General features: G+C 34.8%; 1 protein-coding gene across 2 annotated transcripts in view; it reads right to left on the reverse strand.

Moving 5' to 3' along the window:
- Nucleotides 1–17,829, reverse strand: part of SH3KBP1 (SH3 domain containing kinase binding protein 1) — a 337,971-nt gene extending 320,142 nt beyond the window's left edge. Inside the window, exons 1-2 of one of the 2 annotated variants that reach the window (XM_075854029.1) lie at nucleotides 17,610–17,829; nucleotides 17,406–17,505 (exon numbers count right to left, since the gene is read on the reverse strand). In XM_075854029.1, the coding sequence (XP_075710144.1) occupies nucleotides 17,406–17,409 (4 nt within the window). In that variant the 5' untranslated portion in view covers nucleotides 17,410–17,505; nucleotides 17,610–17,829. Of the gene's footprint in view, nucleotides 1–17,405 lie in introns of both variants that reach the window. The other variant, XM_075854030.1, reaches the window with a different exon arrangement.
- Between the last annotated feature and the right edge of the window lie 3,713 nt (nucleotides 17,830–21,542).

A 21,542-nucleotide genomic window follows, 5' to 3' on the forward strand; every position in this document is an offset into this window, starting at 1 on the left:
GAACCAGCCTGGTAATTTCACAAGTTTAAGGTGTTGGACCAGAGAACAGCTGCATAAAATTGGCCGTGTGTGTATTTGTAACACTTTTTGACTTTTTAGGTGCATTTCCTATTGTATCATTTATAAACTGTGTCTTGGTTCTTGACTTTCCTGTGCGTCTAGATTAACTCCAATCACTTCTTTGGATTCTGGCTTGGTATAGTATATTGGTATAGGTATTGTTAATTCTTTTGTATTCACCTGTTCCAAATACTGTACTCACACAGCTATATAGCGACCAGTGCGTCCTGTGAATATTGTTTATTAGAGTATGTTCACACGGCTTATTTACGGACGTAATTCGGGCGTTTTCCGCCTCGATTTACATCCGAAAATGCGTCACGATAGCGTCGGCAAACATCTGCCCATTCATTTGAATGGGTCTTACGATGTTCTGTTCCGACGGTCATTTTTTAAACGCCCCGCTGCCAAAAGGCGGGGCGTAAAAAATATGCCCGCGTCAAAGAAGTGCCTGTCACTTCTTCAGATGTAAATGGAGCCATTTTCCATTGACTCCATGGAAAACCAGCTCCCTTTACGTCCGTAATTGACGCAGCGAAAAAGCGCCTCAACATGCCATTACGGCTGAAATTACGGAGCTGTTTTCGCCTGAAAAACAACACCGTAATTTCAGCCGTAACGGACGCTGCCGTGTGAACATACCCTTACAGGTAAACATGAAGATCATTGTTTCCATTGTGAATTCTCACCTGTAAATATAATATCTCAGATCATTGCTGACTGCTGTCTATTATATATTTTCGAAAGTTTGTTTGACGCCCGATTTTTCATTGGTTTAAAATGAAGTGACGTCACGCTCCATCCTCCACAGCGTAGCCACGCCTTGGCGTCAGAGGTACGCCACACACAAAATGGCGCTAGGTCAGCGGATACTCGGAGCGCAGTGTCGCTGGCTCTTTGTCTGCTCACAGCCTCCCCGGGACGGACGGGCAGACACGGCGCGGTGGAGATCGAGCTCCGTGAGGTTTCGTGTGCTGTATGGCAGGCCTAGGCCACACCGCTCCCATACTGAACTTCCCAACATGGCGGAATGTTCCCGACAACAAGACACCAAGCTGGCGGGCCGCCTCGCTTTCTGGCTTCTCCGCAGTCCGGTGTGAGACCCCCGGGCCCGACCGACTACTGTCATCCGCAACAACCTCCCCGGGACGGACGGGCAGACACACTCTATCTATACCGTAAGTGAACCTCCGGAGCAACGCCGGATATAACAGCTAGTAGATTTATGAGTAATAAAATCAGCCAGAATTTGCCTGCTCAATGCATAGCAACAATCCAGAAATGTACTGGGCGACAACTGCACATCGGCTGCGTTATGTGAACGTGCGCGGCATATGCGCCAGAAAATCTCCTGCCGCATATCCTGAACGTATCCACAGGGTCCCATTCACCTGACAGAGGCCAAAATTATTTGCCCGAATACCTTTTTCTTCAACTGTATAAGGAAGCGCAGTAGACTACAATTTCCTAAACAGTGGGCCACAAAAAAAGTAAACCGTACGATTTTTAACATTGGGGCAAATGGGCGACATAAGCCACTGCTGCTGCACAAAGATCAGTCTGCAGCCTCTCTATTTAACTATAGCCTCTTATAGACGTGATCTTCCCACTCCTCCCTATGTGATGCCAGGTCAAACCATCAGGGGACATGTAGTTGCCAGGGCTTTTGACTGCAGACAGTGGTTTCTATATTAATAATGAGGGCAGAAAGAAGTTAAAGTATTTTCTCCTACAAAGCCGCCTATGGGCCCCAATACAAAATCTGTAACAGGGGCCCTACCTATAATGTGCCATTTATAATACTGGTGTCTTCTTTGTGACAGAGGGGTATCTGGAGCCCCTGTGGTACCAGGGCCCGATTCCGACTGCTCCTTCTGCACCCCTTAGCTACACCCCTGCTTTCCTAATAAGCAGTTACTGTAGCTCAGTTCCATTCACTTGAATGCCCCTCATTCTGCTGAATTACCATCATGTCTGACTCCGGGAAGAACCCTTTATGGGCTGGCTATTGTTTATAAGAAAAAAAAATACGATAATATTTTATCCAAGAAATGGATACATTCTAGAGCAAGAAGATGTTATATCCCCATCCGGTCATGGGCCGACATAGTGACATCATTATACCTCAGTACAATTGTGATTGAAGTTGTGATACAACCAAAGCTCCAGTTTTTTTGTGGTTTGGCTTGGCCTCCAGCAGGTCAGAGGGTTAATGCAACAGTTTTGTGAGTCTTCCTGAAATCTCAAGTGGTTTGGTGTTACAGACAGCTCTTAGCATTATGTGGATTGGTGTCCATGTCACTGGGGTTAAGGTATCAGGCCCTGGTATTCATTATTTTTATTCATAATTTTTTTTTGCCCCAATCCCTTGTGCCAACTGGTTAAGGAAGACCTGTCATGTTTTTTTGGGGTTGTTTTTTTTACCAAATACATCCCCTTATTCCTGGCATCCTCTCGATTTTTTTTTGGCCCTCCCATTGTCCGGCTATGTCCCCCGCTCCGCTTGGCGCCTTCTATGCTAATTTTAAGTAAAGGTACAGAGAGGTGGAGACATGTCAACAAACATGATAGACCATATGACAAGCTTACTGCATTAGGTCTCATACTCCTGTACCCATTTTTTGTATCAGAGACTCATGCATGAAGGATAAAAAGGAGCGGCTGTCATCTCCAAGCTGCTCCATTACTGGATATTAGAAGAAGTGAACACCAGATGAATGCTCCTGGTAATCACATTGTGAAAGAGAGGTTATCATGATGTGTACCTATAAATGAGACTGCCCCTTACCAGAAGTTTTTCCTTTCTACACCACTTGTAACCCTGTTCATTAGATACCCTAAATTTTAGAAAGGTCAAGAGATAGGTCAAGTTTATTTGGTGATGAAACCCGCTATGAAAATATTGAGCAATGAATGTGAGCAAAAAGTAACTGAACTAAATGGGCCGCATACTTGAGATGTACAATCTTTTAAGCTGGCCGCCACTGCTTTCCAGTATCATTACAATATTAAAGATTTTCTTTGAAATCATAAACTTCAATGTTATATAATAAAGGATGAAATGATAAAGAACTGCTTTTTCATACATTTATCAATTATAACCAATAAAAAAAATGTTGTTTAAAACTTTCCATAACCCAAAAGGTACCACCCGGCAATTTTTACAACACACAGGCATCCATTTAAATGCATAGCTGCGCTCATGATAAGACGCATTGACAGAAGGGGCAGCTTTGCTGGATGTGGGGGAGGGTAACCTAACATGCGTTCATTTGTTGTTTATATTCCTCCGAAGTTATTTTTTCTACTTCAATGTGATGAGCTGTAATACCTGTTTTACTGTTATATTGGAGCCATACGTTCCAGGACAATGTACAATATGAACCTGATACTGTCAGAGTAGTTATAGATATGAGCATCACATCACAATTCTAGCCCATCATACAAGGAAAAATCACCTATGAGGAGGTGCGTCCCCGAATAATCACACACGGGACCTTGGTGCCACCAGAACTTCAGACCAACCAGCCCGTATAACCATTCAAATACTAAAAGCGCAATATATTTTATTTGCTATAAACACCCTCAAAAATACAACACACCCAAAATAGAACCAATTTTCCTAGTAATGATGCGTCTGCATATAAGAAATAAGACTCAATATTACACAATAGGAAGCTACACCAGTGAGAGGACCCAAGTGCCACACAGTGCCAGCTACATAGAATATTAACCCTGCACTGACTGCATCTCCTCAACACTGTACAACAGCCAACTACTGCTCTGTAATATTCTCATACAGTATAAGTGGCAGTAGCATAAGACACAAAGGGGTGTGTGTACAATAGTAATCCCATCTAGCGGCATGCTGGCATACACGGGAGGTCATCAAAGGGAGATTGCAATATATATATATATATACACACAAGGTATGACAGCAAACATTGTAGGACTGGACTGGCAGCATTCCTTTATACTAACACATATGTTTAAGTGGTGCAGATGTATGGTATATATAGTTGTGCACCATGCATGTGTGTGTATATATGGTTAATAGGACGTGTTAATAGTATGGAATACTATACATTGTAAGATTACATATAAACTGTATGACGTGGCATGCTTGGTCATTAGAACAGATCATGATGAACCAAATTTATTAAGGGTCTTAATAAATCTCTATGTATATATGATGTATTGCTAGTATACTATGTATATATGGTGTATTGTTAGTATACTCTGTATATATGGTGTATTGCTAGTATACTGTGTATATATAGTGTATTGCTAGTATACTGTGTATATATGGTGTATTGCTAGTATACTGTGTATATATGGTGTATTGCTAGTATACTGTGTATATATGGTGTATTGCTAGTATACTGTGTATATATGGTGTATTGCTAGTATACTATGTATATATGATGTATTGCTAGTATACTGTGTATATATGGTGTATTGCTAGTATACTGTGTATATATGATGTATTGCTAGTATACTGTGTATATATGGTGTATTGCTAGTATACTATGTATATATGATGTATTCCTAGTATACTGTGTATATATGGTGTATTGCTAGTATACTGTGTATATATGATGTATTCCTAGTATACTATGTATATATGGTGTATTGCTAGTATACTACGTATATATGGTGTATTGCTAGTATACTGTGTATATATCGTGTATTGCTAGTATACTGTGTATATATGGTGTATTGCTAGTATACTATGTATATATGATGTATTGCTAGTATACTACGTATATATGGTGTATTGCTAGTATACTACGTATATATAGTGAATTGCTAGTATACTATGTATATATGGTGTATTGCTAGTATACTGTGTATATATGGTGTATTGCTAGTATACTGTGTATATATGATGTATTGTTAGTATACTATGTATATATGGTGTATTGCTAGTATACTGTGTATATATGGTGTATTGCTAGTATACTATGTATATATGGTGTATTGCTAGTATACTGTGTATATATGGTGTATTGCTAGTATACTGTGTATATATGATGTATTGCTAGTATACTATGTATATATTATGTATTGCTAGTATACTGTGTATATATTATGTATTGCTAGTATACTATGTATATATGGTGTATTGCTAGTATACTGTGTATATATGGTGTATTGCTAGTATACTATGTATATATGATGTATTGCTAGTATACTGTGTATATATGATGTATTGCTAGTATACTGTGTATATATGGTGTATTGCTAGTATACTGTGTATATATGGTGTATTGCTAGTATACTATGTATATATGATGTATTGCTAGTATACTATGTATATATGGTGTATTGCTAGTATACTACGTGTATATATAGTGTATTGCTAGTATACTATGTATATATGGTGTATTGCTAGTATACTGTGTATATATGGTGTATTGCTAGTATACTATGTATATATGGTGTATTGCTAGTATACTGTGTATATATGGTGTATTGCTAGTATACTGTGTATATATGGTGTATTGCTAGTATACTGTGTATATATGATGTATTGCTAGTATACTGTGTATATATGATGTATTGCTAGTATACTGTGTATATATGATGTATTGCTAGTATACTATGTATATATGGTGTATTGTTAGTATACTGTGTATATATGGTGTATTGCTAGTATACTGTGTATATATGGTGTATTGCTAGTATACTGTGTATATATGGTGTATTGCTAGTATACTATGTATATATGGTGTATTGCTAGTATACTATGTATATATGGTGTATTGCTAGTATACTATGTATATATGATGTATTGCTAGTATACTGTGTATATATGGTGTATTGCTAGTATACTGTGTATCTATGATGTATTGCTAGTATACTATGTATATATGGTGTATTGCTAGTATATTATGAATATATGGTGTATTGCTAGTATACTACGTATATATAGTGTATTGCTAGTATACTATGTATATATGGTGTATTGCTAGTATACTGTGTATATATGATGTATTGCTAGTATACTATGTATATATTATGTATTGCTAGTATACTGTGTATACATTATGTATTGCTAGTATACTATGTATATATGGTGTATTGCTAGTATACTGTGTATATATGGTGTATTGCTAGTATACTATGTATATATGATGTATTGCTAGTATATTGTGTATATATGGTGTATTGTTAGTATACTGTGTATATATGGTGTATTGCTAGTATACTGTGTATATATGGTGTATTGTTAGTATACTGTGTATATATGGTGTATTGCTAGTATACTGTGTATATATGGTGTATTGCTAGTATACTATGTATATATGGTGTATTGCTAGTATACTGTGTATATATGGTGTATTGCTAGTATACTATGTATATATGGTGTATTGCTAGTATACTGTGTATATATGGTGTATTGCTAGTATACTGTGTACATATGATGTATTGCCAGTATACTGTGTACATATCGTGTATTGCTAGTATACTGTGTATATATGATGTATTGCTAGTATACTGTGTACATATTGTGTATTGCTAGTATACTATGTATATATGGTGTATTGTTAGTATACTATGTATATATGATGTATTGCTAGTATACTGTGTATATATGGTGTATTGTTAGTATACTGTGTATATATGGTGTATTGCTAGTATACTGTGTATATATGATGTATTGCTAGTATACTGTGTATATATGGTGTATTGTTAGTATACTATGTATATCTGGTGTATTGCTAGTATACTGTGTATATATGGTGTATTGCTAGTATACTATGTATATCTGGTGTATTGCTAGTATACTATGTATATATGATGTATTGCTAGTATACTGTGTATATATGGTGTATTGTTAGTATATTGTGTATATATGGTATATTGTTAGTATACTATGTATATATGATGTATTGCTAGTAAATTGTGTATATATGGTATATTGTTAGTATACTATGTATATATGATGTATTGCTAGTATACTGTGTATATATGGTGTATTGCTAGTATACTGTGTATATATGGTGTATTGCTAGTATACTGTGTATATATGGTGTATTGCTAGTATACTGTGTATATATGGTGTATTGCTAGTATACTGTGTATATATGGTGTATTGCTAGTATACTGTGTATATATGATGTATTGCTAGTATACTATGTATATATATGGTGTATTGCTAGTATACTGTGTATATATGGTGTATTGCTAGTATACTGTGTATATATGGTGTATTGCTAGTATACTGTGTATATATGGTGTATTGCTAGTATACTGTGTATATATGATGTATTGCTAGTATACTGTGTACATATGGTGTATTGCTAGTATACTGTGTATATATGATGTATTGCTAGTATACTGTGTACATATCGTGTATTGCTAGTATACTTTGTATATATGGTGTATTGTTAGTATACTATGTATATATGGTGTATTGCTAGTATACTGTGTATATATGGTGTATTGTTAGTATACTGTGTATATATGGTGTATTGCTAGTATACTGTGTATATATGGTGTATTGCTAGTATACTGTGTATATATGGTGTATTGCTAGTATACTATGTATATATGATGTATTGCTAGTATACTGTGTATATATGGTGTATTGTTAGTATACTGTGTATATATGGTGTATTGCTAGTATACTGTGTATATATGGTGTATTGTTAGTATACTGTGTATATATGGTGTATTGCTAGTATACTGTGTATATATGGTGTATTGCTAGTATACTATGTATATATGGTGTATTGCTAGTATACTGTGTATATATGGTGTATTGCTAGTATACTATGTACATATGATGTATTGCCAGTATACTGTGTACATATCGTGTATTGCTAGTATACTGTGTATATATGATGTATTGCTAGTATACTGTGTACATATCGTGTATTGCTAGTATACTGTGTATATATGGTGTATTGTTAGTATACTGTGTATATATGATGTATTGCTAGTATACTGTGTATATATGGTGTATTGTTAGTATACTGTGTATATATGGTGTATTGCTAGTATACTGTGTATATATGATGTATTGCTAGTATACTGTGTATATATGGTGTATTGTTAGTATACTATGTATATATGATGTATTGCTAGTATACTGTGTATATATGGTGTATTGCTAGTATACTGTGTATATCTGGTGTATTGCTAGTATACTATGTATATATGATGTATTGCTAGTATACTGTGTATATATGGTGTATTGTTAGTATATTGTGTATATATGGTATATTGTTAGTATACTATGTATATATGATGTATTGCTAGTATATTGTGTATATATGGTATATTGTTAGTATACTATGTATATATGATGTATTGCTAGTATACTGTGTATATATGGTGTATTGCTAGTATACTGTGTATATATGGTGTATTGCTAGTATACTGTGTATATATGGTGTATTGCTAGTATACTGTGTATATATGGTGTATTGCTAGTATACTGTGTATATATGGTGTATTGCTAGTATACTGTGTATATATGATGTATTGCTAGTATACTATGTATATATATGGTGTATTGCTAGTATACTGTGTATATATGGTGTATTGCTAGTATACTGTGTATATATGATGTATTGCTAGTATACTGTGTATATATGGTGTATTGCTAGTATACTGTGTATATATGATGTATTGCTAGTATACTGTGTATATATGGTGTATTGCTAGTATACTATGTATATCTGGTGTATTGCTAGTATACTATGTATATATGATGTATTGCTAGTATACTGTGTATATATGGTGTATTGTTAGTATATTGTGTATATATGGTATATTGTTAGTATACTATGTATATATGATGTATTGCTAGTATATTGTGTATATATGGTATATTGTTAGTATACTATGTATATATGATGTATTGCTAGTATACTGTGTATATATGGTGTATTGCTAGTATACTGTGTATATATGGTGTATTGCTAGTATACTGTGTATATATGGTGTATTGCTAGTATACTGTGTATATATGGTGTATTGCTAGTATACTGTGTATATATGGTGTATTGCTAGTATACTGTGTATATATGATGTATTGCTAGTATACTATGTATATATATGGTGTATTGCTAGTATACTGTGTATATATGGTGTATTGCTAGTATACTGTGTATATATGGTGTATTGCTAGTATACTGTGTATATATGATGTATTGCTAGTATACTATGTATATATATGGTGTATTGCTAGTATACTGTGTATATATGGTGTATTGCTAGTATACTGTGTATATATGGTGTATTGCTAGTATACTGTGTATATATGGTGTATTGCTAGTATACTGTGTATATATGGTGTATTGCTAGTATACTGTGTAATATATGATGTATTGCTAGTATACTGTGTATATATGGTGTATTGCTAGTATACTGTGTATATATGATGTATTGCTAGTATACTATGTATATATGATGTATTGCTAGTATACTGTGTATATATGGTGTATTGCTAGTATACTATGTATATATGATGTATTGCTAGTATTCTTTGTATATATGGTGTATTGCTAGTATACTGTGTATATATGGTGTATTGCTAGTATACTGTGTATATATGGTGTATTGCTAGTATACTGTGTATATATGGTGTATTGCTAGTATACTGTGTACATATGGTGTATTGCTAGTATACTGTGTACATATGATGTATTGCCAGTATACTGTGTACATATGGTGTATTGCTAGTATACTATGTATATATGGTGTATTGCTAGTATACTATGTATATATGGTATATTGCTAGTATACTATGTATATATGGTGTATTGCTAGTATACTGTGTACATATCGTGTATTGCTAGTATACTGTGTATATATGGTGTATTGCTAGTATACTGTGTATATATGGTGTATTGCTAGTATACTGTGTATATATGGTATATTGCTAGTATACTATGTATATATGGTATATTGCTAGTATACTATGTATATATGGTGTATTGCTAGTATACTATGTATATATGGTGTATTGCTAGTATACTATGTATATATGGTGTATTGCTAGTATACTATGTATATATGGTGTATTGCTAGTATACTATGTATATATGGTGTATTGCTAGTATACTATGTATATATGGTATATTGCTAGTATACTATGTATATATGGTGTATTGCTAGTATACTATGTATATATGGTATATTGCTAGTATACTATGTATATATGGTGTATTGCTAGTATACTATGTATATATGGTATATTGCTAGTATACTATGTATATATGGTGTATTGCTAGTATACTATGTATATATGGTATATTGCTAGTATACTATGTATATATGGTGTATTGCTAGTATACTGTGTATATATGGTGTATTGCTAGTATACTATGTATATATGGTGTATTGTTAGTATACTGTGTATTGCTAGTATACTGTGTACATATCGTGTATTGCTAGTATACTGTGTATATATGATGTATTGCTAGTATACTGTGTACATATCGTGTATTGCTAGTATACTATGTATATATGGTGTATTGTTAGTATACTATGTATATATGATGTATTGCTAGTATACTGTGTATATATGGTGTATTGCTAGTATACTGTGTATATATGATGTATTGCTAGTATACTATGTATATATGGTGTATTGCTAGTATACTGTATATATATGGTGTATTGCTAGTATACTGTGTATATATGGTATATTGCTAGTATACTGTGTACATATCGTGTATTGCTAGTATACTATGTATATATGGTGTATTGCTAGTATACTGTGTATATATGGTGTATTGCTAGTATACTGTGTATATATGGTGTATTGCTAGTATACTGTGTATATATGATGTATTGCTAGTATACTATGTATATATATGGTGTATTGCTAGTATACTGTGTATATATGGTGTATTGCTAGTATACTGTGTATATATGGTGTATTGCTAGTATACTGTGTATATATGGTGTATTGCTAGTATACTGTGTATATATGGTGTATTGCTAGTATACTGTGTATATATGGTGTATTGCTAGTATACTATGTATATATGATGTATTGCTAGTATACTGTGTATATATGGTGTATTGCTAGTATACTGTGTATATATGATGTATTGCTAGTATACTGTGTATATATGGTGTATTGCTAGTATACTGTGTATATATGGTATATTGCTAGTATACTGTGTATATATGGTGTATTGCTAGTATACTGTGTATATATGGTGTATTGCTAGTATACTGTGTATATATGGTGTATTGCTAGTATACTGTGTACATATGATGTATTGCCAGTATACTGTGTACATATCGTGTATTGCTAGTATACTATGTATATATGGTGTATTGCTAGTATACTATGTATATATGGTATATTGCTAGTATACTGTGTATATATGGTGTATTGCTAGTATACTGTGTATATATGATGTATTGCTAGTATACTGTGTACATATCGTGTATTGCTAGTATACTGTGTATATATGATGTATTGCTAGTATACTATGTATATATGGTGTATTGTTAGTATACTATGTATATATGATGTATTGCTAGTATACTGTGTATATATGGTGTATTGTTAGTATACTGTGTATATATGGTGTATTGCTAGTATACTGTGTATATATGGTGTATTGCTAGTATACTGTGTATATATGGTGTATTGCTAGTATACTGTGTATATATGGTGTAGTTAGTATACTGTGTATATATGGTGTATTGCTAGTATACTGTGTATATATGGTGTATTGCTAGTATACTATGTATATATGATATATTGCTAGTATACTGTGTATATATGGTGTATTGCTAGTATACTGTGTATATATGATGTATTGCTAGTATACTATGTACATATCGTGTATTGCTAGTATACTGTGTATATATGATGTATTGCTAGTATACTATGTATATATGATGTATTGCTAGTATACTATGTATATATGATGTATTGCTAGTATACTGTGTACATATGATGTATTGCTAGTATACTATGATATTGTGTATATATGGTGTATTGCTAGTATACTATGTATATATGGTGTATTGCTAGTATACTTTGTATATATGGTGTATTGCTAGTATACTGTGTATATATGGTGTATTGCTAGTATACTGTGTATATATGGTGTATTGCTAGTATACTGTGTATATATGGTGTATTGCTAGTATACTGTGTATATATGGTGTATTGCTAGTATACTGTGTATATATGGTATATTGCTAGTATACTGTGTATATATGGTGTAATGCTAGTATACTGTGTATATATGGTGTATTGCTAGTATACTGTGTATATATGGTGTATTGCTAGTATACTGTGTATATATGGTGTATTGCTAGTATACTATGTATATATGATGTATTGCTAGTATACTATGTATATATGATGTATTGCTAGTATACTGTGTATATATGGTGTATTGCTAGTATACTATGTATATATGATGTATTGCTAGTATACGGTGTACATATGATGTATTTCCAGTATACTGTGTACATATCGTGTATTGCTAGTATACTATGTATATATGGTGTATTGCTAGTATACTATGTATATATGGTGTATTGCTAGTATACTGTGTATATATGGTGTATTGCTAGTATACTGTGTATATATGATGTATTGCTAGTATACTGTGTACATATCGTGTATTGCTAGTATACTGTGTATATATGATGTATTGCTAGTATACTGTGTACATATCGTGTATTGCTAGTATACTATGTATATATGGTGTATTGTTAGTATACTATGTATATATGATGTATTGCTAGTATACTGTGTATATATGGTGTATTGTTAGTATACTGTGTATATATGGTGTATTGCTAGTATACTGTGTATATATGGTGTATTGCTAGTATACTGTGTATATATGGTGTATTGCTAGTATACTGTGTATATATGATGTATTGCTAGTATACTATGTATATATGGTGTATTGCTAGTATACTGTGTATATATGGTGTATTGCTAGTATACTGTGTATATATGGTGTATTGTTAGTATACTGTGTATATATGGTGTATTGCTAGTATACTGTGTATATATGGTGTATTGCTAGTATACTGTGTATATATGGTGTATTGCTAGTATACTGTGTATATATGATGTATTGCTAGTATACTATGTATATATGGTGTATTGCTAGTATACTGTGTATATATGGTGTATTGCTAGTATACTATGTATATATGGTGTATTGCTAGTATACTGTGTATATATGGTGTATTGCTAGTATACTGTGTACATATGATGTATTGCCAGTATACTGTGTACATATCGTGTATTGCTAGTATACTGTGTATATATGATGTATTGCTAGTATACTGTGTACATATCGTGTATTGCTAGTATACTATGTATATATGGTGTATTGTTAGTATACTATGTATATATGATGTATTGCTAGTATACTGTGTATATATGGTGTATTGTTAGTATACTGTGTATATATGGTGTATTGCTAGTATACTGTGTATATATGATGCATTGCTAGTATACTGTCTATATATGGTGTATTGTTAGTATACTATGTATATATGATGTATTGCTAGTATACTGTGTATATATGGTGTATTGTTAGTATACTATGTATATATGATGTATTGCTAGTATACTGTGTGTATATATGGTGTATTGCTAGTATACTATGTATATCTGGTGTATTGCTAGTATACTATGTATATATGATGTATTGCTAGTATACTGTGTATATATGGTGTATTGTTAGTATTGCTAGTATACTGTGTATATATGGTGTATTGCTAGTATACTGTGTATATATGATGTATTGCTAGTATACTGTGTATATATGGTGTATTGCTAGTATACTTTGTATATATGGTGCTAGTATACTGTGTATATATGGTATATTGCTAGTATACTGTGTATATATGGTGTATTGCTAGTATACTGTGTATATATGGTGTATTGCTAGTATACTGTGTACATATGATGTATTGCCAGTATACTGTGTACATATCGTGTATTGCTAGTATACTATGTATATATGGTGTATTGCTAGTATACTATGTATATATGGTATATTGCTAGTATACTATGTATATATGGTGTATTGCTAGTATACTATGTATATATGGTGTATTGCTAGTATACTGTGTATATATGGTGTATTGCTAGTATACTATGTATATATGATGTATTGCTAGTATACTGTGTATATATGGTGTATTGCTAGTATACTGTGTATATATGGTGTATTGCTAGTATACTGTGTATATATGGTGTATTGCTAGTATACTGTGTATATATGGTGTATTGCTAGTATACTGTGTATATATGGTGTATTGTTAGTATACTGTGTATTGCTAGTATACTGTGTATATATGGTGTATTGCTAGTATACTGTGTATATATGATGTATTGCTAGTATACTGTGTATATATGGTGTATTGCTAGTATACTGTGTATATATGGTGTATTGCTAGTATACTGTGTATATATGATGTATTGCTAGTATACTGTGTATATATGGTGTATTGCTAGTATACTGTGTATATATGGTGCATTGCTAGTATACTATGTATATATGGTATATTGCTAGTATACTGTGTATATATGGTGTATTGCTAGTATACTGTGTATATATGGTGTATTGTTAGTATACTGTGTATTGCTAGTATACTGTGTATATATGGTGTATTGCTAGTATACTGTGTATATATGATGTATTGCTAGTATACTGTGTATATATGGTGTATTGCTAGTATACTGTGTATATATGATGTATTGCTAGTATACTGTGTATATATGGTGTATTGCTAGTATACTATGTATATCTGGTGTATTGCTAGTATACTATGTATATATGATGTATTGCTAGTATACTATGTATATATGGTGTATTGCTAGTATACTGTGTATATATGGTGTATTGCTAGTATACTGTGTGTATATATGGTGTGTTGCTAGTATATTATGTATATATGGTGTATTGCTAGTATACTATGTATATATGGTGTATTGCTAGTATACTGTGTATATATGGTGTATTGCTAGTATACTGTGTATATATGGTGTATTGCTAGTATACTGTGTACATATGATGTATTGCCAGTATACTGTGTACATATCGTGTATTGCTAGTATACTATGTATATATGGTGTATTGCTAGTATACTATGTATATATGGTATATTGCTAGTATACTGTGTATATATGGTGTATTGCTAGTATACTGTGTATATATGATGTATTGCTAGTATACTGTGTACATATCGTGTATTGCTAGTATACTGTGTATATATGATGTATTGCTAGTATACTATGTATATATGGTGTATTGCTAGTATACTATGTATATATGGTGTATTGTTAGTATACTATGTATATATGATGTATTGCTAGTATACTGTGTATATATGGTGTATTGTTAGTATACTGTGTATATATGGTGTATTGCTAGTATACTGTGTATATATGATGCATTGCTAGTATACTGTCTATATATGGTGTATTGTTAGTATACTATGTATATATGATGTATTGCTAGTATACTGTGTATATATAGTGTATTGCTAGTATACTGTGTATATATGGTATATTGTTAGTATACTATGTATATATGATGTATTGCTAGTATACTGTGTATATATGGTGTATTGCTAGTATACTATGTATATCTGGTGTATTGCTAGTATACTATGTATATATGATGTATTGCTAGTATACTGTGTATATATGGTGTATTGTTAGTATTGCTAGTATACTGTGTATATATGGTGTATTGCTAGTATACTGTGTATATATGATGTATTGCTAGTATACTGTGTATATATGGTGTATTGCTAGTATACTTTGTATATATGGTGCTAGTATACTGTGTATATATGGTATATTGCTAGTATACTGTGTATATATGGTGTATTGCTAGTATACTGTGTATATATGGTGTATTGCTAGTATACTGTGTACATATGATGTATTGCCAGTATACTGTGTACATATCGTGTATTGCTAGTATACTATGTATATATGGTGTATTGCTAGTATACTATGTATATATGGTATATTGCTAGTATACTATGTATATATGGTGTATTGCTAGTATACTATGTATATATGGTGTATTGCTAGTATACTGTGTATATATGGTGTATTGCTAGTATACTATGTATATATGATGTATTGCTAGTATACTGTGTATATATGGTGTATTGCTAGTATACTATGTATATATGGTATATTGCTAGTATACTGTGTATATATGGTGTATTGCTAGTATACTGTGTATATATGGTGTATTGTTAGTATACTGTGTATTGCTAGTATACTGTGTATATATGGTGTATTGCTAGTATACTGTGTATATATGATGTATTGCTAGTATACTGTGTATATATGGTGTATTGCTAGTATACTGTGTATATATGGTGTATTGCTAGTATACTGTGTATATATGATGTATTGCTAGTATACTGTGTATATATGGTGTATTGCTAGTATACTGTGTATATATGGTGTATTGCTAGTATACTATGTATATATGGTATATTGCTAGTATACTGTGTATATATGGTGTATTGCTAGTATACTGTGTATATATGGTGTATTGTTAGTATACTGTGTATTGCTAGTATACTGTGTATATATGGTGTATTGCTAGTATACTGTGTATATATGATGTATTGCTAGTATACTATGTATATATGGTGTATTGCTAGTATACTGTGTATATATGGTGTATTGCTAGTATACTGTGTGTATATATGGTGTGTTGCTAGTATATTATGTATATATGGTGTATTGCTAGTATACTATGTATATATGGTGTATTGCTAGTATACTGTGTATATATGATGTATTGCTAGTATACTCTGTATATATAGTGTATTGCTAGTATACTGTGTATATATGGTGTATTGCTAGTATACTGTGTATATATGGTGTATTGCTAGTATACTATGTATATATGGTGTATTGCTAGTATACTGTGTATATATGGTGTATTGCTAGTATACTGTGTGTATATATGGTGTATTGCTAGTATACTATGTATATATGATGTATTGCTAGTATACTGTGTATATATGGTGTATTGCTAGTATACTGTGTATATATGATGTATTGCTAGTATACTGTGTATATATGGTGTATTGCTAGTATACTGTGTATATATGGTATATTGCTAGTATACTGTGTATATATGGTGTATTGCTAGAATACTGTGTATATATGGTGTATTGCTAGTATACTGTGTGTATATATGGTGTAGTGCTAGTATATTATGTATATTTGGTGTGGTGCATATATGATCCTGTATGCTGCAACCTGAGATAATTCCTTCCCCTTACACTGGTGCTGAGCAGCCTGAGAACAGTGAGAATTGCCGCACAATACACATATAGTGGTCACTCACCCATTTATGTGGAATCAGGGTCCTACTTTAAAGTTTCCGCTGGAGGTATTAATATGGCAGATGTAAGGAGGGTTCACCAGTGAGAAGAATAGGAGGACCACTGTGGATAATAAAGAAGAGCTGGTCACTAGGTGGAGGTAGCTGTCCAAGGGTAATCTACCAGATGCCAGTCTGGTCCAGCGGGCACACAAGTCTAGGGGGCACCTTCTATTGTCTGTGCTGCAGAGCTCCGGTCAGCACTGGAGGATGCGCCGCTGTGTATAGTAGAGTGGCAGTGATGAGCGCAGCATTTCCCCTTCCTTCCTCCCCGGCGCCTCCTCCTCCCTCCCGCAGCCGCTCCTGCAGTGTGTGTGCCGCCTCACTGATGCTCTCTCTCCGCCGCCAGTGTCACCCTGCGCCGGGGAGCAAGCATCGCGAGAGCCGCCCGTCCGCCCGCTCCTCCTCCGCCTCCTGTGTGTGGTGGGGTCCGCACTCACACCGGCAAGTATGATCTCAGCTAAAATGACTGATCTAGTGACAATCGCTGTGTGTGAATGGCCCTAATGATCAGACATCTCTACAATCTGTAGGGGCTTAAATTAATGATCATGACATTGACAATTGGTTTCTTTTGCTATAATGGAAACCTGGGGTGAACTTGGACCAAAATATGGCAATCATTGGCGCTGGGAGATCCAGGGTACCGAGCCAAACCCCCAGGGCAAGTGACCTTGGTGCCTAGTCCTAGCAATGCCACTGATGAGGACAGTAATTCTTCTGTTATCCAGTGTGTAAATGACCAGCTAGGCTCTGTATTTTCCTGTTCCATAATAGGACACAAGTCCATCTGGTTTCCATCCTGGTGTCCGTCATTTTACCGGAAAAAATAGAGCAGCATGATGCGCTATTTTTCTCAGCCATTTTTGATGGAATCTGCGATGGAGAATCCTGACGGAGCCCACAGCGCAGATGTGAACACTGCCTTAGACCAACATCTCGATAACTAGTCATGCCTTAGGCTCTCTGGAAATAGTTCTGGGGAATTATTATTTTAAGACTAAGGGTATGTGCACACGCTAGCTTGCTTTTACGTCTGAAAAGACAGACTGTTTTCAGGAGAAAACAGCTGCGTCGTTTCAGACGTAAAAGCTCCTTGCATTATGCGAGGCGTCGTTGACGCTCGTAAATCTTGAGCTGCTCTTCATTGACTTCAATGAAGAACGGCTCAAATTACGTAGCAAAGAAGTGTCCTGCACTTCTTTGCCGAGGCAGTCAATTTACTCGTCGTCGTTTGACAGCTGTCAAACAACAACGCGTAAATTACAGGTCGTCTGCACAATACGTCGGCAAACCCATTCAAATGAATGGGCAGATGTTTGCCGACGTATTGTAGCCCTATTTTCAGACGTAAAACGAGGCATAATACGCCTCGTTTACGTCTGAAAATAGGTCTTGTGAACCCAGCCTTAGTGTTCTTTAAAGGAGTTATCCCCTCACCTAGCCACAGGCTAGGCGATAAATGTCTTACTGCTTGTACCCCCACCATTGTGACCTCCACCGCCCACTGCATGGCCAAAGTGAGGTGGTCACGCGTACACCATGTTGCTCCATTTAATGCTTTTGGGGCTGACGGAAACAGCCGAGTGCTGTATTTGGCTATTTCCGTCAGTCCCATAGACATCGAAAGAATTGGCTGGGCGCATTCGTGACCACCGCTCCATTCAAACGCCTCCTCACTGCGGTCGTGCAGGATAGGTGATAAATGTCTGATCATTGGGGACCCCCAATCGCTAGAACGGGGTCCTCCGTGTCCAGCCAAAGGTCGAGTAGCTGGTTGTCAGACAGCATACAAGTCCGGAACATCTGTTACAGTTTTCTCTGTTATCAGCTGCTTAATCCTTTATGTGCGCTGTGCATTCAAAAGAGGAAACAGCGAGCTCACTTTATTGCTCGATATCTTTGGCCAGTAATTGCTCATCGAATATAATAATTTCCCATTGTGATTCAGAATTGAATCAGGAACTTATTTCTGGAATGGTCATATGTAAAACTATGTAAAGGGGAAATTCAGTCAAGATGATGGATACATGTGAGAAGATCACACTGGTGAAGTCTGATCTCCGCTCGCTGATTTCCTGAATGAAAATGATCTATAGAGAAAGTCCAAAGATTTCTGTTACTGGAAATCTGATCCCAATGGTGCGGATCCGGTGCAAATGGTTTCCATTTGTCACCGTTGTATAAGGGTTCCCGTTGTTTTGATGGAATCAATAGCGCAGTTGACTACAGTATTAATTCCGTCAAAATAACAGAACACTTACACAACGGTGACAAACGGAAACCATTTGCACCGGATCCGTCACCATTGAAATCAATGGTAATGCAAACGGAAACCTTTGGATTCCGTCCATGGGTTCCCCTGACGGAAAGGTCCGACGGAACCCACGACCGGAGGCCCGATGCAGGTGTGAACGAAGCCTCTGATTTACCTGACCCAAATAAATACATGTGTATTCACCAAACATGAGCGTTCACTTAAGATGTGAGCGAAAGGTACAGAATTTTGCATGCAGCGATGGAAGAAGGTGGTCTGGTCTAATGAATCCTGCATTCTTTACATCATGTGGATGGCCAGGTCACGGTGTGTGTGCATCGCTTACCTGGGGAAGAGACCGGCACCATGTACTATTTGAAGAAGGCAAGATTGCGGAGGCAGTGTGAGGCCCTGAGCAATGTTCTGCTGAGAAACTTTGGGTCCTGGCATTCATGTGAATGAGCTCAGAACTTACAGGACTTAAAGGATTTGCTGCTAACGTTTTGGTACCAAATACCACAGGACACCTTCAGAGGTTTTGTAGAGTCTGTGCCTCGACAGGTGAGAGCTGTTTTGGCGGCACGAGGAAGACCAGTGTGAACAGAGCCTAATGTAACCACATCAGAATGCGAATCAGCAAGTGACTGGGCACCCTAGAGTGACTAGGTGAAATATAAAGAAGCATTTACCTTTCATATGAGTATACAATGCAGTGTAAACATCCTAAACTAACCAACATTGCTGTATAATGTAGTGTGTTATATTTGTGTCAAACATGACAGGATGTGGCTACAGAGCAGATGTCACATGAACAATGTTTCCTACTTGAATATATTTCATTTGAGATGCCACCACAAAGGATGTTTCTTCATGGACCTCGGCCTATGTAAAGGATTCACGCTTTCCATTTTCATGGAGGAAGAACTCTGTTCACCATGTTTATTGTGTAGTAGTTCATATCATCTATGTCCCGTCTTGGATCTAAACCATACTTGGATCAACTGGTGACATCATAGATAATGCAGGTTGGTTGCCATTGTGCAATAGACATGCATACATTGTGGGTGCTAATAATTGACTGGCGATTTGTATGTATCAATAATCATGTATGCATTCTCCAAAGTACAGAATTCACCTTCAATTTCTGTCCTATCAAAAATAATGTGAAGATTTGAAAAACATGAACAGGTCTTGTATAATACACCCTCTACTATCTGCAAGGCAGCATGGTATATAACAGGTGGAATAATGAAGAATTATGTATAAAGATTTGATAACATTTGTCATACTGTATAATTGACATCTATATAGATGCTTACATAGGGAAGTCTGTCAATCACCGAGTAGGACCGCCCACTAGACTCATTACCCATGAAGAGTCGGGACTTAAATCCATAAATTACACGTTATACTGAATGTTTTCCCACAAAATTTTACATCAACTTGCTCAGTTATTTCTGCCCTATCTAATGCTGGCCACAGATGGAACAGTGTGTTCAACATGACAGGTTCACTGATTCTGTCTATCGGCAGCTACTGGTTGTATTACTTTACCAACATTAAAGGGAACCTGTCACCAGCATTTCACCTATTAAACCGACTATACCTGGTGGTAGTGGGTGAAAAATCATTTCTATATAACCTATAATTGTCTTCTTAGTCGGCTCTGTAGCTTTAGTATTCAGTTTTTTAGTGTTCCCACACCGTATGCTAATGAGCAGAAAAGAGTCAAATTTTCGTTTGAAAAAAGTCATATCTTCATTTCCCAAGTCTTTCCGAGTTTACCCCGCCTCCTTACTTTTGATTGACACCTCCTCGCCAAACAAAATCCTGAGCTTGCGCAT

This window comes from Rhinoderma darwinii, chromosome 2 (assembly GCF_050947455.1).
Source record: "Rhinoderma darwinii isolate aRhiDar2 chromosome 2, aRhiDar2.hap1, whole genome shotgun sequence".
Taxonomy (NCBI): domain Eukaryota; kingdom Metazoa; phylum Chordata; class Amphibia; order Anura; family Rhinodermatidae; genus Rhinoderma; species Rhinoderma darwinii.